The 16039-nt window shown below is 35.4% G+C and overlaps 1 protein-coding gene across 1 annotated transcript in view; it reads left to right on the top strand.

Moving 5' to 3' along the window:
• LOC100374613 (SH2B adapter protein 1-like) overlaps positions 1-16039 on the top strand; it is a 38834-nt gene that overhangs the window by 2171 nt on the left and 20624 nt on the right. The window contains exon 2 of the mRNA XM_006813300.3: positions 9852-9953. Within this exon, the coding sequence (XP_006813363.1) occupies positions 9852-9953 (102 nt within the window). The remainder of the gene's footprint in view (positions 1-9851; positions 9954-16039) is intronic.

Here is a 16039-nt window from a genome sequence, read left to right as displayed (position 1 = left end):
AATAGTGGCATTATCAAAGCTTAAATGTGAATTTGTCATCAAATATTGGGGTGGGTGTTCAAATATGCCATTCTAGTGGATTGTCAGTAGTTAACATAAAAATTAAAGTGTCCCCCATCCACCACCCAGGAACCCAGGATGAGAAAATCAAAAGTGTTCGCAATATAATATGTAGATCGATTAATTCATTTTTGGTTGGTCATGTGACTTAATTTCATTTCAGTTGAGTGAGTGAATGAGCAATGAACTTTGAAATCATTAATCACCTTTCTAAAGAGAAAGGTGATTTCTGCCTGCTAAGGGATCAAAACAAATTCACCTTTGTTAATTGCTTTGATTTACTGAGTGCAGTGATTTTGTCTTGTCAATGTACACTGACAGTTCTCTGAATTACACAGCAGACTGCATTTGCAAGTACTATTAAATGTTCTTTGAATGACTTTCGCAGTAAAGGTGATTTCTACCACTTAATGGATAGCTTTCTGAAGGCGTTATGTTGGTTAATTAAGATTACTTTTAGATAGACGGTTGAAATATTTAAATTGTACGTCTGTGCTCACTAAATATAGTATTATCCAAACACAACACCTGTTTCATAGAAGTGAATCACTTGCTTTCATATTACTAGTACCAGTAGCTTCCTCCATAGATGTATCACATGGGGTGTATTAGATTTTAAAGGGGCACCTTCTGGTTAAGCCCAATCTCACAACAAATTTACTTTCTGGATTAAAATAACAATGGATAAAAAAAGAAAGATTAACATTGTAAACAACATAAACAATAGTGTCCCATGATTCTTTGGTGCAATCCATGGGATTGAGCGGTTTCCCTTTAAATTGCCTAATAAGCGCAAAGTTTTGTACAAAATAGTTCTGTAATGAAACTCACTGTTGATATTTCTGTGTTTTGCATGACTCGTTACAGTTAGATCAATGCAATGGATTAATAGTTGAGTTCGCAGACATGCAAAGACCACAGTATCTTTGACATTGCAGTATTATAAGATTTGTTTCACCATTCACTGGTCTCATCTGCCCACTGTTCTAACAAGAGGAAGTCATTGGAGAACTGACCCAACAATTTTAGCAATTCACTCTTCCTCACCTTGAAAAGTAACCTTTCAACATATTGTCAAGTATTGATAAAAGATTATACCCTTAACATGGTCACATGCACATATAAAGCAGTTGATTTGTTGGATGCAATAAAAGTGCAGGGCATGCAGCACAATGCATGACATAATTATAGAAAACCCTGAAAAAAAACATGCCATAGTTGTTTAATTTCTGCTATTGCAAAGCCTAAAATCAGGTGTTTTTGATCTTTTGACAAGAATTTTTTCTAAGAAGTACTGTAAAATACTTTATTTTCACTGGAATTAATTTTCGCTGAATTTTAGCGAGTTGAATGTAAAAGATAGGAGAAAAGGTATATTCGCTGTATTTTATTTTCACTGAATCATTCCTTCAGCGAAAATAGCGAAAATTAATTCCAAGCAAAAATAAAGTATTCCACAGTATGTTAGATATTTGAACATAGCAATTTATTAACCAAAGTGTGCAACATCCCTGGCAAAATATTTAGCCCTATTTTTTTTTCGTTCAAGATTGCGTATCCCATGTTCAGTCTCAGTTGAATGCCCACCCCCATCTGCTCCAACCCTATTAGAAATTAATTTACAACCTAATTTTTCAGTTACTCTGGATTGAACGTTGCTAGTTGTAATAATCTGTGTATACATGTACATAGTCTAGTCTGCTTTCCAAGTTATTCAGAGGTTTATATTTTATAGTTACTTTCGCATGGATTGCAAGGATAGGCGATATTTCTCTTTACAACTTGTTTATCATCTCTATTTACCAGAGAATGCGGATGTGAAGGGAGGCTAACATAATTTGTCTTTATGTAATTTGTTACGTTGTTTACTGAGAGATTAAATGTCAAATTATTATTAAATTTATTTCATTGCTTTAACCTAAAATAACAATTCATTAGACAAAAGAGAAAGATTGTCATTTTGTATATAATAATTACTCCTAGGCTAGTGCTATAATTATTGAGGATTGTATAGTCAGTTGGATACACTTGGTCATTTTGTAGTACACATGATATATCGTAGCTGAGATATCCAGATGTGTTTTCAAAACGTCAAACCCTCAAAGAATACTGTGTCTGCTCTGGCCCTGATCCCTGTCATAGAATTGCTGTATTTATTTGAGTGATGTCATTTCATCTGGGAACACAGTGTCGTGTTCTTATAATTTAAATTTTCTAAAGATATAATTTTATACTGCGTTGTATGCATGCATTACTTATCACTGTTTGCCCTGTCACCCAGACTGTGATGCATGCAATATTCCACAGTGAATGAGTGAGTGAATAAAACTCTATCACATTCTGCAAACAGCATCAACACAGTAGGAGTGCATTATCCAGTTTGTGCTTGTGGGTGGTGCATGTAGTTCCTAGGATGCCATTTATTGTTTTCCTGATGGATTCATTTCATAGTTTTTGACTGTCTCACAATCCCAAAGTATTTCAAGGTCTTTTACAAAATACTCTGACAGCTGAATTAATTACAAAGTATTTATAGCAGTTTGTGTGTCAAAATGACTGTATAGTTAACACCTGTGAGAAGCTGCAATTAGGTAAAAACTATTAAACCTATTAATATTTACTGTATATTTTCATATAATTTTTTTGATAATTTTGAATCATTGGATACTGATGGAAAAAAGTATGCAAATTTATTTTGTAAATGGCGAACATTATAGAATTTGGCACACTAAGATGTTAACACAAATATTACTATTAATACATGTACTGCTTAAATATGTAGGGTGTGGAGCTGTTACCGGTAATTCTAGTTTACACAATAAATAGGAAATTGGTATTCTTTTCTTCTTAGTGCCCCCCCCCCTCCAGAAAATTTTTTTAAGCATGTCTGCTAATTTACATAACACAATGTAATTTGTATATAAAATATGTGCAAAATCTATTGTTTTGTTTTGTTTTGTATTGTCTTCTTGAATAACGAAGCATGGTATTTTCATAGCCAAATCTCAGTGCTTTAAGGACCTACATTGTGTAAGGAAAATACTTCTCATATAAATACATTATATTATACATTAATTCCTTCAAATTAATGGAACATTTGAAATATTTAGGGGCTTGGAAGATTTCCAAAATGATTTGGCTAAAATTAAATTTTGCTTCAGTCAGCCTTCATGAAGTCAGTTGTAAATGCAGCGCCTACAGAAAGCCTCCACAGAGAGCTAAAATGAATAAGAAAAATAACACCTGCAGGCAATGTGTTGAACAAATATCAAATAATAGTAAATGACAAATAAATGATTGTGCATAAGATATTATTTCAGTTTATCAAGGTCATATATATATACATGCTTGCTAACTAGAAATGAGGTTTATTACTATTGGCTCCAGGGTTGTGGATATGACTGGACAAGTAATTTTGCAAAATGTAACCCTAGCTACATATGTATTGTCATTTCATCCAGGGTAGTGAAAATGATTTCTTGGCTTAGCAAGATAACTCGTACTTGATTCAATGGTAGTATATCATGTTGTCCTTTCAGTGATGTTCAGGGAGTTTGTTTTTAATTATATATCCTTAATCTAATGCATATATGTCATATTCCTGTCTGCAGCAAAACCACCTGTGCTTCTTACTGTAAATGCATTAATTATTCACTGGGTTTTAATTTCACTATTGTCACTGATATGTAAAATCTGCTAAATTAAATCTACGTGAACATGTAAAATAACAATAAAACTCACAGTGAGTATGCTCAAAACATCAAAATAGTGAAATTTAACGTCTGTGAAAATAAATGGTTTTACAGTATTCACATTTCAACACAGAAATATTCATCGTCGTTGAACTCATGACATTAGTCTCACATACCCATCACCAATATCATCGAGGATGGATGCCAATAGCAAAAATTTGCAGTTTTTTTTGCTAAACATCTATGAAATCATTAAAAAGGATAAATCTGAAACAATTCACTTAAGCACGCTTGGGTATTTATTGTAATTTATTCCCTGTGATTACATGTAGGAAAAGGACGCATTAAAAGGGGTGTTAACTGTAAACAATGATATTCTCATAAAAAGTGCCCATATTTTGTTGACCTTAGAATTGTTCCACCTTTCATCTTAATCACACAGGAACAAATGACTGGGAAATAAGAGTTGTGGCTAGTCCTAATTTAACCATCTCTTTGTAGAGTGAGACTGATGATATGTACATGTTGTAAGATAAGTTGACACTGCTATGTCTGGACATGATGCGAATATATTTGCTAGGACTGTTAGACAAGCATAAGTGTTTATGCTCTCCAGTGGTTCAGTTCATAATAGCCTAGGGGCTTTGCAAAGCATCCTTTGGCTTACATGTACATTTTATACTCATTGTCGTATTTCATGACGTGGACTGTTTATCTTTGTTGCTATGTGTGTAGCATTTTAGGTTGTAATCTGGTCATATATTGTACTGGACTTTGTTAGCGCCCATGCCCAGTCAAGCCTCAACCCCCCCCCCCACCACCACCACCACCACCACCACCACCACCACTACCACCACCTCCCACCCCACCCCGCGCGCGCGCAATATTTAGATTCGGAGTCACATTTGGCAAAGCACCCAAAATGCCACTAATTTAAAACTTGGTCTTTGATCATTTCTTAAGGAATATAGGTACTCGTTTTTATATGATACAGCATTGATATCGACCATCGTGAATATGTTGTGAATGCACAGACCACAGTAACCATGTGTAAATAACCTGTTAATAGAAGTAAAATTCAGTAAATATTTCATGCCATATTCAGTTTACCTATCAAAAACTGCTAGTTACCTGGTACCTGTTTTTTGAAAAAAACCATGCCATTTATTCGCCAAAATAGACTCCAACAGATTGTACTTTGACATCGATAATTCACGTCCGCATTGCGTTACCAGAAAGTCTTCAGGAATTTTCATCGAGAGTTTGTGTGCAATTCAACACATTCATCAGTGAGATAATGATGAAGATTTTGACTTTGACTGTGTTCCAACTGACTCTAATATTTTTAACCTCATAAGTTCGGGTGGTATGTAATTAAATTGTAATAAAATGAGCATATTTGTTATGACCGTTTCTGTTTCTTCATTGTAAAAGTCAATGACGACGCAACTAATTTCGTAATTTTATTTTCCCTGAAAGACGTAATATCCCCTCAATCACATGGTGTATTAGAATTATTGTTTGCACTCTTTTTAAAAAAAATCATGATTTTCTGAATTGAGGAGACTGGGCACTAACCTGGTCCAGTACGGTAATTAGTCTTTTTGAGAATCTATGCTTTCTCTAGCGTCTGTAGTGTATTGAGTTTTTCTTTCTAAATTTACTGAATATCTCAAGATGAACTATGTATGGAAATAGCGTTTTCATCACTGTTATGAAGATTACTAAGACAAAAAACAATCCAGTGAGAGAGCCCAAGCATGCAAGGGGATCCAATTCCTGTTATGGCCCAGTGATGGGGGGGGGGTCCAATTTTTGTATGTCCAGTGAGAGCCCAGAGGGTCCAATCTTTGTTAAATGTCCTGTGAGAACCAGGTAGGACCAATCCTTGTTAAATGTCATGTGAGAGCCAAGTAGGACCCAATCCTTGTTAAATGTCATGTGAAAACCAAGTAGGACCCAATCCTTGTTAAATGTCCTGTGAGAACCCAGTAGGCCCCAATCCTTGTTATATTCCCAGTGAGAGCCCAGTAGGACCCAATCCTTGTTATATGCCCAGTGAGAACCCAGTAGGACCCAATCCTTGTTAAATGTCCTGTGAGAACCCAGTAGGACCCAATCCTTGTTATATTCCCAGTGAGAGCCCAGTAGGACCCAATCCTTGTTATATGCCCAGTGAGAACCCAGTAGGACCCAATCCTTGTTAAATGTCCTGTGAGAACCCAGTAGGACCCAATCCTTGTTGTATGCCCAATGAGAGCCCACTAGGACCCAATCTTTGTTATATGCCCAATGAGAGCCCAGTAGAACCCAATCCTTGTTATATGCCCAGTGAGAACCCAGTAGGACCCAATCCTTGTTAAATGTCCTTTGAGAACCCAGTAGGACCCAATCCTTGTTATATGCCCAATGAGAGCCCACTAGAACCCAATCTTTGTTATATGCCCAATGAGAGCCCAGTAGGACCCAATCCTTGTTATATTCCCAGTGAGAGCCCAGTAGGACCCAATCCTTGTTATATGCCCAGTGAGAACCCAGTAGGACCCAATCCTTGTTAAATGTCCTGTGAGAACCCAGTAGGACCCAATCCTTGTTATATGCCCAATGAGAGCCCACTAGGACCCAATCTTTGTTATATGCCCAATGAGAGTCCAGTAGGACCCAATCCTTGTTATATTCCCAGTGAGAGCCCAGTAGGACCCAATCCTTGTTAAATGTCCTGTGAGAACCCAGTAGGACCCAATCCTTGTTATATGCCCAATGAGAGCCCACTAGGACCCAATCTTTGTTATATGCCCAATGAGAGCCCAGTAGGACCCAATCCTTGTTATATTCCCAGTGAGAGCCCAGTAGGACCCAATCCTTGTTATATGCCTAGTGAGAACCCAGTAGGACCCAATCCTTGTTAAATGTCCTGTGAAAGCCCAGTAGGACCCAATCCTTGTTATATGCCCAGTGAGAGCCCACTAGCACCCAATCCTTGTTAAATGTCATGTGAGAACCAAGTAGGACCCAATCATTGTTATATGCCCAGTGAGAGCCCAGTAGGACCCAATCCTTGTTAAATGCCCAGTGAGAGCCCAGTAGGACCCAATCCTTGTTATATGTCCTGTGAGAACCCAGTAGGACCCAATCCTTGTTAAATGTCCTTTGAGAACCCAGTAGGACCCAATCCTTGTTATATGCCCAATGAGAGCCCACTAGGACCCAAACTTTGTTATATGCCCAATGAGAGCCCAGTAGGACCCAATCATTGTTATATTCCCAGTGAGAGCCCAGTAGGACCCAATCCTTGTTATATGCCCAGTGAGAACCCAGTAGGACCCAATCCTTGTTAAATGTCCTGTGAGAGCCCAGTAGACCCAATCCGTGTTATATGCCCAGTGAGAGCCCACTAGGACCCAATCCTTGTTATATGCCCAGTGAGAACCCAGTAGGACCCAATCCTTGTTAAATGTCCTGTGAAAGCCCAGTAGGACCCAATCCTTGTTATATGCCCAGTGAGAGCCCAGTCCGTCCAATTCTTGTTATATGCCCAGTTAGAGCCCAGTCCGTCCAATTCTTGTTATAGTCCAGTGAGAGCTCAGAGGGTCAGTATGATGCAACTTCCATTGTGAATCAATGTAATTTAAATTGACGGATCTGGATACAAATCGTATACATTTTTGTAGTGATGGAAGTAAAATCTTTTACAGACCTCATTTCGAGGCTTGTAAATGGTGAACTCTTTATCAGTGTCTACTAGTATGATTTGCTGAGATCAGCTGCTTGCAGGAGACTTACCTCAGCTGATTGCCACTAATGTCCCCAAGGCTTTCTTAATTAGTCTCCAATGACGTTAGTGACTGTGCAAAAAGATGTAGAGAAGCTTCAACTGTACCACTCAGTAGAAAGAAAAAAGCAATTATGGCAAGCTCACTAGTGAAATCCTGAAAGACTGCTAGATGAGCACAAGTGTGTTTGTCCAACCCAGGAAATATTTAATTAATGACCCCAAAACTAATAGAACTACAAAGGATGAATCTTATGTTAGTCATTTCAACAGGTATATGAGTCTTGTTGCTGATTGTCATATTTTACTCTCTTTAATTGTTATTAGTCCAAGCAAATTGTTCAGCTTGGAATGTGTCTGAATCCCGCATTAGTATGCAAGATTGTAGGAATGTACCAAGAAAATTGTTTTTCTGGAGTAAATTGTAGTGTATTGTACTTATGAAAGGTCAAAAAGTGCATGGAGATTTTATGAAAATGTGTGGATGTTAACAGAATGATGTCATGTGGTTACAGTTGCGTAATAAATGATGGACTATTTTGGGCGTAGCTATAAAATGTGTCACCGAATTACTTACACGTGTGCATGATTCCAATAGTTTGTGCTGTGAAGAAACTTCATTAGAAAATAAGTATTGTGTAATTTGTAGTGAGAATGTATTCAAATAGATTTATATTTATGAATCTTGTTTCTTTTCAAAGTGTATTTATATAATTAAAAATTGTTTATAAAAATGTTTTTTATACTTTTTTGATGGATTGATAAGTTATTTTGTTATACCATCACTCGAATTATGTGTTACGAATTTCTGATAGTTTATGCTTTGTGTTTCTGCAAACGGAAAGACATTTACTGGCGTACAGTGGACATCGATAAAAGCGAACGTATTTCGAAAGTTGTGAAATCATGGGACTAGCTGTTTTGGCATTATACGACTTGCAGCTCCCTTTTGATGGATTTTATGTGACTGGCCATGTTATCGAACTGTAGTATTATGTAAGTCTGCCCCGGAAGGTTTAAATTGCCTTTTGCATGCTGCGTTTAGCGAGGAGTCGTCATCTAAGTATGCACAATTGTTCGTCTCCTTGTCCTCGGTGCAGTTAAAAATCCCTTTTGAATTTGGGGGACTTTGTGTGACTGACCGTCGTGTTTGTAAACTTTAGTCAAACTGTAGTAGTGTGTAAATCTGCCACAACGTGGAGTTGCCATCATCTCTCATTTAAATACGTTTGTGCCTCAACAGGACTGAAAAGTGATTTCTATTTACTTCGTCTGTTGTAAATCAACTGTATTAGCTTTCTTCGAACTTCCTATTGCTATTAGGGTTATGTCTACTACACTCGGTGGTGTAGTTTGTATCCATCTTCTTCTTTCATTACATCCTGTAAACTCTATAATACAGATTGAGAGAAACTATATATGGTCATCACTGAACAATTTCCAGTCTGCCAGTAATATTGAAAAATTTAAGTATATCATGAATATATATACATCAGAAATAAAACTCATTAAACATGTTATTACCTATCTTAAATCATCTTATAATTATATGCTGACTTCCAAGCACAATGAAAATTTTCTTCTCTTATTTAAGCACTATTAGTACTGTACCTAGTAGTAGTTGGCTATGAACTTCCACATACCCATGTTTATGGGAATAGTGCATCGTGGGTAATACTGTATTGAGGTGAAACAAACATGGTTGACATAATGCCTGTTTGACTACATCGCTCGTGTTTCTTTTTCTGTCTTAGAGTTCTCTGTTTTCTTTGATTTTTTTTTTATTTCAATTAAACAGCGATTTGGCTGTGACCATGCATTTAGTCATTGTTGACTGTTTTTCTCGAATTGGTTGATTGTGACTATATAGTAACATATGCTAAGTACAATTAAACGTCCGGAGTGGAGCAGTAGTCATTTCTAACATGATTATTTAATTTAGTTTAATTCCTTCAGTTAAAAATTTAGTTTCCAAAATAAATAAATAATACGTAACCTCATGTATACTTCAAGTTTTCATTAAAACAGTCAAAGTCTTTGAAATTGCTTTTCTGTCTGTTCGCCAATTCATTGCTCCAAAACACACCTTTAAAACTCTTATTTTCCCAGCATCGAGATGGCTCTGCCAACTCTTGCTTAATTAATAAGTATATATATATATATATATATATATATATATGACAATTGGTTTATACATGCATTGAATAGAGCAAATATGATACATCTGATTGCTTCACAAATAACAAGTCACATGGTGTGTGTTTGTTTATTGCTTCACTACTCACCTCACTCTCAGTGATTTATTCATTTTTATGTTTCAATTCCAGTCTCACAAACCCAAGAATGGTATTTTTTGTTTTCTTATTAAAGAAGCCAGAGAGACTACTGCCTTAGAACTTCCTGATCTAGAAAATACATTTGTACTAAAGGTGAGTTGTTCAATACACTTACTCTTAATTTCAAATTCTTTATAAGTTTGAATAATGCTGTGTCAGTCTGAGTCAAAAGTTGAATATGAATTCAGTGTCTAGCTTAAAAACCCCAGAGAGTATTGGTTAATTTGCATAACAATACAATGTGTTAAGCATCTCTATTGTATTCTTTAATGGCCTCCTGAGAACCCTGAAATTAATACATGTTATACATGTATTTAGTATTTATTTATTTGCTATAGATTACAGGTAGTACAAAGAACTAAAAACATACGACAAGAGAGTACATTGCGAAATAATAAATATTAAAAAATAAAATAAAATAAAATGAGCAACTGATCCATGGCTGGGGTAACAGAAGATAGCAATCGTAATGCTAGACAAGTCTGTTCCCCTGTATACAATTATTTCAATGGGAAAAAAAAATACAAAGGTGTAGTATTCACCTTACACAATTGATTATTACAAAAAATGCTACAAAGACGAGTTATACTGTAAAATCTGTATTAAAAGCCGCGGCTTCTAATAAAATGGTACAATGCAACAGAGGGGATGCGGCTTCTATTAGAGCATCTACACATATGAGAAATGGTGAATTTTTAGGTATCAATTGTTCAAAAAGTATGGGTATGGCTTCTATTAGGGATGCGGCTTCTAATACAGATTTTACGGTAACAGTAAATAAATAGTACATAGAACTAAACATAGAAATACAGAGTAAATAAATAAATAAATAAATAAATAAATAAGGAAATAAATATGATTGCATTGTAAGGATGTTGACCTTGCATTTGATACAAGCTACAGTTCATGTTCATTCTGTCTAGACTATTAAACACACAGTATCTGATTTGAGAGAATGGTATCCTATAAAAAGGAGAACTCAAGATAATCAAGTATTGTGTTGTTAATGTTCATATTGCGAGCTGAAAAAAAAAACGAGCTACCTTCGGAAATAATGGCTTCATATGCTAATTGTATTTTAAGAATAAACACATAAATAAAAATATAGTTGTTGTTGTTGTTGTTGCAAATTGCTTCTTAGTGGAATGTAAAACTATGTAAAAGACTTAACAGTTGAATTAATGTGAAAACAATGAAATAAAAATAATGAAAACACATTCAGGGTTTGTACAGTCCTAGAATAGACTGAAAAGTCATGGGATTTGAACAGTTGATGGAGTAGTGTGTACCTATGATAACCTAATATATACTCATAAATGATTTCATGATTGTTGTGCTTCACTGATGACAAGTAGTGTGTACCTATGATAACCTGAAGTACTCGTAGATGATTTCATGATTGTTGTGCTTCACTGATGACAAGTAGTGTGTACCTATGATGACCTGATGTACTCATAAATGATTTCATGATTGTTGTGCTTCACTGATGACAAGTAGTGTGTACCTATGATAACCTGATGTACTCATAAATGATTTCATGATTGTTGTGCTTCACTGATGACAAGTAGTGTGTACCTATGATAACCTGATGTACTCATAGATGATTTCATGATTGTTGTGCTCCACTGATGACAAGTAGTGTGTACCTATGATAACCTGATGTACTCATGGATGATTTCATGATTGTTGTGCTCCACTGATGACAAGTAGTGTGTACCTATGATAACCTGATGTACTCATAGATGATTTCATGATTGTTGTGCTCCACTGATGACAAGTAGTGTGTACCTATGATAACCTGATGTACTCATAAATGATTTCATGATTATTGTGCTTCACTGATGACAAGTAGTGTGTATATATGATAACCTGATGTACTCATAGATGATTTCATGATTGTTGTGCTTCACTGATGACAAGTAGTGTGTACCTATGATAACCTGATGTACTCATAGATGATTTCATGATTGTTGTGCTCCTGTGAATAATAATTTAATACAGTCTGTAATTCTTCCTTCTAAATGCAGACAAGACATGTGTGAGAGACGAAACAATTACTTAGGTCTGAAACACTTCATTGATTTTGACAATTAAACTCAATTTTTGTGAACCCGCGCAACAAACAAGTATTGTTGTTGCTAATCACTTCATTCATGTCAGAATGTACAAAAATTAATTAATTAATAAGCATTTAAACTCCTTTAGTTTTAATTTTATTTATTTGAATAAATAAATAAATAAATAAATAAATAAATAAATAAATAAGGAATGTACTTTCTAGATGAGTGCAATTAAAAGGCAGATCCTTCTATTTGTTATGTATGCTGGGCAAAACATGTTTTTTTTTTTAATATATTGTACAAGATAAAAAATGAAAAAACCTGAAATTGAAAAAAGTTTAAATGTAAAAAGATAGCATCGAGGGGATAGCATCCTGTTTTTGAATATGTTGGAACGTGCATGTACAGTTCCTGTTTCCAAAAATAAATCAATAAAATGTTTTTAAAAATAGAACTATTAGAATTAAAAATAGCGTTGATTATTTGATACAAAATAGTATTAAAGGATTAAAATGTAATATTGGTATGAATAATATGTATAAATATAGCAGTAAGCAGCAGTTAGTAGCTGTTTACCAGCTTTATGTAGTTGCTTTGTCAAATAATAAAATCATTTTTTTTTAATAATTAGTTTCCCTGCATGTGTCAGCACAAAATACTTTATTATATGTCATTAAAATGTTGCTCTCAAATTTTTAAATAAATCTTCTGGTATATATTTTTGTTCAACTGGATCCCTTTGTGATCTCACATGATTGCTGTTTAAGAGACACACCCACCCACACATTCATGCATGTACATGTACTAGGTCCTTGGTTCAGCTATCCTGTTACCTACGCAGACCAGCATGTCAGGATGTGTGTCACAACTTAAGCTCCACATCAGCAGATGTTCACTCCCTCATTCATGTACTGTAATATTAATAATAAAATACTTTTTAAATCATGTCCTCATTTGGGATCTAGACAAAAATGCAATTATGCTTAAAATAAAAAATAAATAAAGATAACTGAAAACAAGTTTGTCAACATCTTCCAAATTTGTTTTATGGCTAACAGTTTCACTCCATTAAATGTGATTATCATTTGTTTTCATGATCTAAATCTGTTTTATTTGTCATCTTGGTTTCAACAAATTTCAGTCTGACATTGTATAATGTAATGACATTCATCCTCAATTTGCTTGTCCTTTACAGAAAGCTGAGACATTTTTTGTCAAATGTGTTTGCCTGCTTCAGTTTTAACTTTTTACCACCAGACCTTCTCGCCCAAATTTGTCTGCAATTTTTTCTTACATATTCTTTGATATCTTTGGAAATGAACTTTAATTTTAGAGCCAACAGACAACATTTGAGTAAATTTTCAGTTTTTACTAAAAAAAATTGGCCATTTTTGTTCCAATTTTCTGAAGGAAAGTGTAGACTATAAACAGTAATATTTTGGAGAATTTGTGATAAAAAGAGGGAACTGGTGGTGAAACGTTGAGTACATGTGTGAGCATTAATTTAGTTAGAGCAGCTTTATCTACGAAGTTTTCAACAGCATTGAGGTATTTTTCCAGACCAAAGTTTGTATGTATGTTTTTGTTTTGTTTTATTTTGATACAGGAAAAAAAAATCATACACATATACATGTATTGAGCATGTGTTTGTTTGTTCGTTACATAGATGCTCAGAGTTATGAGTATACTTATAATAATAAATAAATAAAGTATTTGCATTGCAATCATAGCAATGATTCCAGGGCAGATATTCTTAGTTTGTAGTTTATGTATCTAGGAAAAAGGTTTGAACGTGTTCACTGGCACGTCCGGCATAAGTGTGAGATACTTTTGGATAATTAATAGTGTAAACACAGCAGTACTGCATGGTTCAACCCCAGTGGTACATGGTTTAACCCCAGTGGTACATGGTTTAACCCCAGTGGTACATGGTTCAACCCCAGTGGTACATGGTTCATCCTCAGTGGTACATGTTTCAACCCCAGTGGTACATGGTTTAACCCCAGTGGTACATGGTTTAACCCCAGTGGTACATGGTTTAACCCCAGTGGTACATGGTTCAACCCCAGTGGTACATGGTTCAACCCCAGTAGTACATGTTTCAACCCCAGTGGTACATGTTTCAACCCCAGTGGTGCATGGTTCAACCCCAGTGGTACATGTTTTAACCCCAGTGGTGCATGGTTCAACCCCAGTGGTACATGTTTTAACCCCAGTGATGCATGGTTCAACCCCAGTGATGCATGGTTCAACCCCAGTGGTACATGGTTCGACCCCAGTGGTACATGGTTTAACCCTAGTGGTGCATGGTTCAACCCCAGTGGTGCATGGTTCAACCCCAGTGGTGCATGGTTCAACCCCAGTGGTGCATGGTTCAACCCCAGTGGTACATGTTTCAACCCCAGTGGTACATGTTTCAACCCCAGTGGTACATGGTTTAACCCCAGTGGTGCATGGTTTAACCCCAGTGGTGCATGGTTTAACCCCAGTGGTGCATGTTTCAACCCCAGTGGTACATGGTTCAACCCCAGTGGTGCATGGTTCAACCCCTGTGATGCAAGGTTCAGCCCCAGTAGTGCATACACAATCTTCAATATTTATTTCAATGTTTAAAATATCCCAGATTACATTCCTCCAAAAAAGGACATCTGGCTTTTTAGCTCCGCTGTCGACTTTGTCGAGCGGAGCTTATCATATGAGTGATTGTCCGTCGTCGTCGTCCGTCGTCCGTCGTCCGTCGTCCGTGTCAATGTTTTACTTTTTCGACTTCTTCTTGAAAACTACAAGCCTAAATGCTTTGATACTTGGTGTATATGTACCTTGGGTAGACCTCTCTTAGGTTTGTTCATTTCATGTTGATATCTTTAATTCTCTAATTTTGGTGAATATTTTTGTCATTTTTGGTAAAAACTGATATTTTCGACTTCTTGTTAAAAACCGCAAGTGCAATTGCTTTGATATTACATATATAGGTACTACATGTGGACCTCTCTCAGATTTGTTCATTTCGTGATGATATCTTCAATTCTCTAATTTTGGTGAATATTTTTGTCATTTTTGGTAAAAACTGATATTTTCGACTTCTTGTTAAAAACCGCAAGTGCAATTGCTTTGATATTACATATATAGGTACTACATGTGGACCTCTCTCAGATTTGTTCATTTTGTAATGATATCTTTAATTCTCTAATTTTGGTGAATATTTTTGTCATTTTTGGTAAAAACTGATATTTTCGACTTCTTGTTAAAAACCACAAGTGCAATTGCTTTGATATTACATATATAGGTACTACATGTGGACCTCTCTCAGATTTGTTCATTTTGTAATGATATCTTTAATTCTCTAATTTTGGTGAATATTTTTGTCATTTTTGGTAAAAACTGATATTTTCGACTTCTTGTAAAAAACCGCAAGTGCAAATGCTTTGATATTACATATATAGGTACTACATGTAGACCTCTCTCAGATTTGTTCATTTTGTAATGATATCTTTAATTCTCTATTTTTGGTGAATATTTTTGTCATTTTTGGGTGAAAAGTGATATTTTCGACTTCTTGTTAAAAACCGCAAGTCCAATTGCTTTGATACTACATATATAGGTACTACATGTGGACCTCTCTCAGATTTGTTTATTTCGTGATGATATCTTCAATTCTCTAATTTTGGTGAATATTTTTGTCATTTTTGGTAAAAAGTGATATTTTTGACTTCTTGTTAAAAACCGCAAGTCCGATTGCTTTGATATTACATATATAGGTACTACATGTGGACCTCTCTCAGATTTGTTCGTTTTGTGATGATGTCTTCAATTCTCTAATTAATTTATTTTGGTGAATATTTTTGTAATTTTTGGTAAAAAGTGATATTTTCGACTTCTTGTTAAAAACTGTAAGTCCGATTGCTTTGATACTATTCATATTGTTCATTTTCTAATGATGTCTTCAGTTCTTTAATTGAAATGTGCATTGCTAACAGCGGAGCTATCTCAGCCGATAGGCTGCTTGTTAAAATTTATATTATACATCATGCAACATTGAGCCACAAAGTATCATGTGTCATGAATTAACCCTTTCACAATATATATATATACCCAGAAGGCAGCAAGTTTGATCTCCCA

This window comes from Saccoglossus kowalevskii, chromosome 16 (assembly GCF_978046115.1).
Source record: "Saccoglossus kowalevskii chromosome 16, keSacKowa6.1, whole genome shotgun sequence".
Lineage (NCBI taxonomy): Eukaryota > Metazoa > Hemichordata > Enteropneusta > Harrimaniidae > Saccoglossus > Saccoglossus kowalevskii.
Note: the sequence above shows the minus strand (reverse complement) of the source record. Positions and strands in the feature narration are given on the sequence as shown.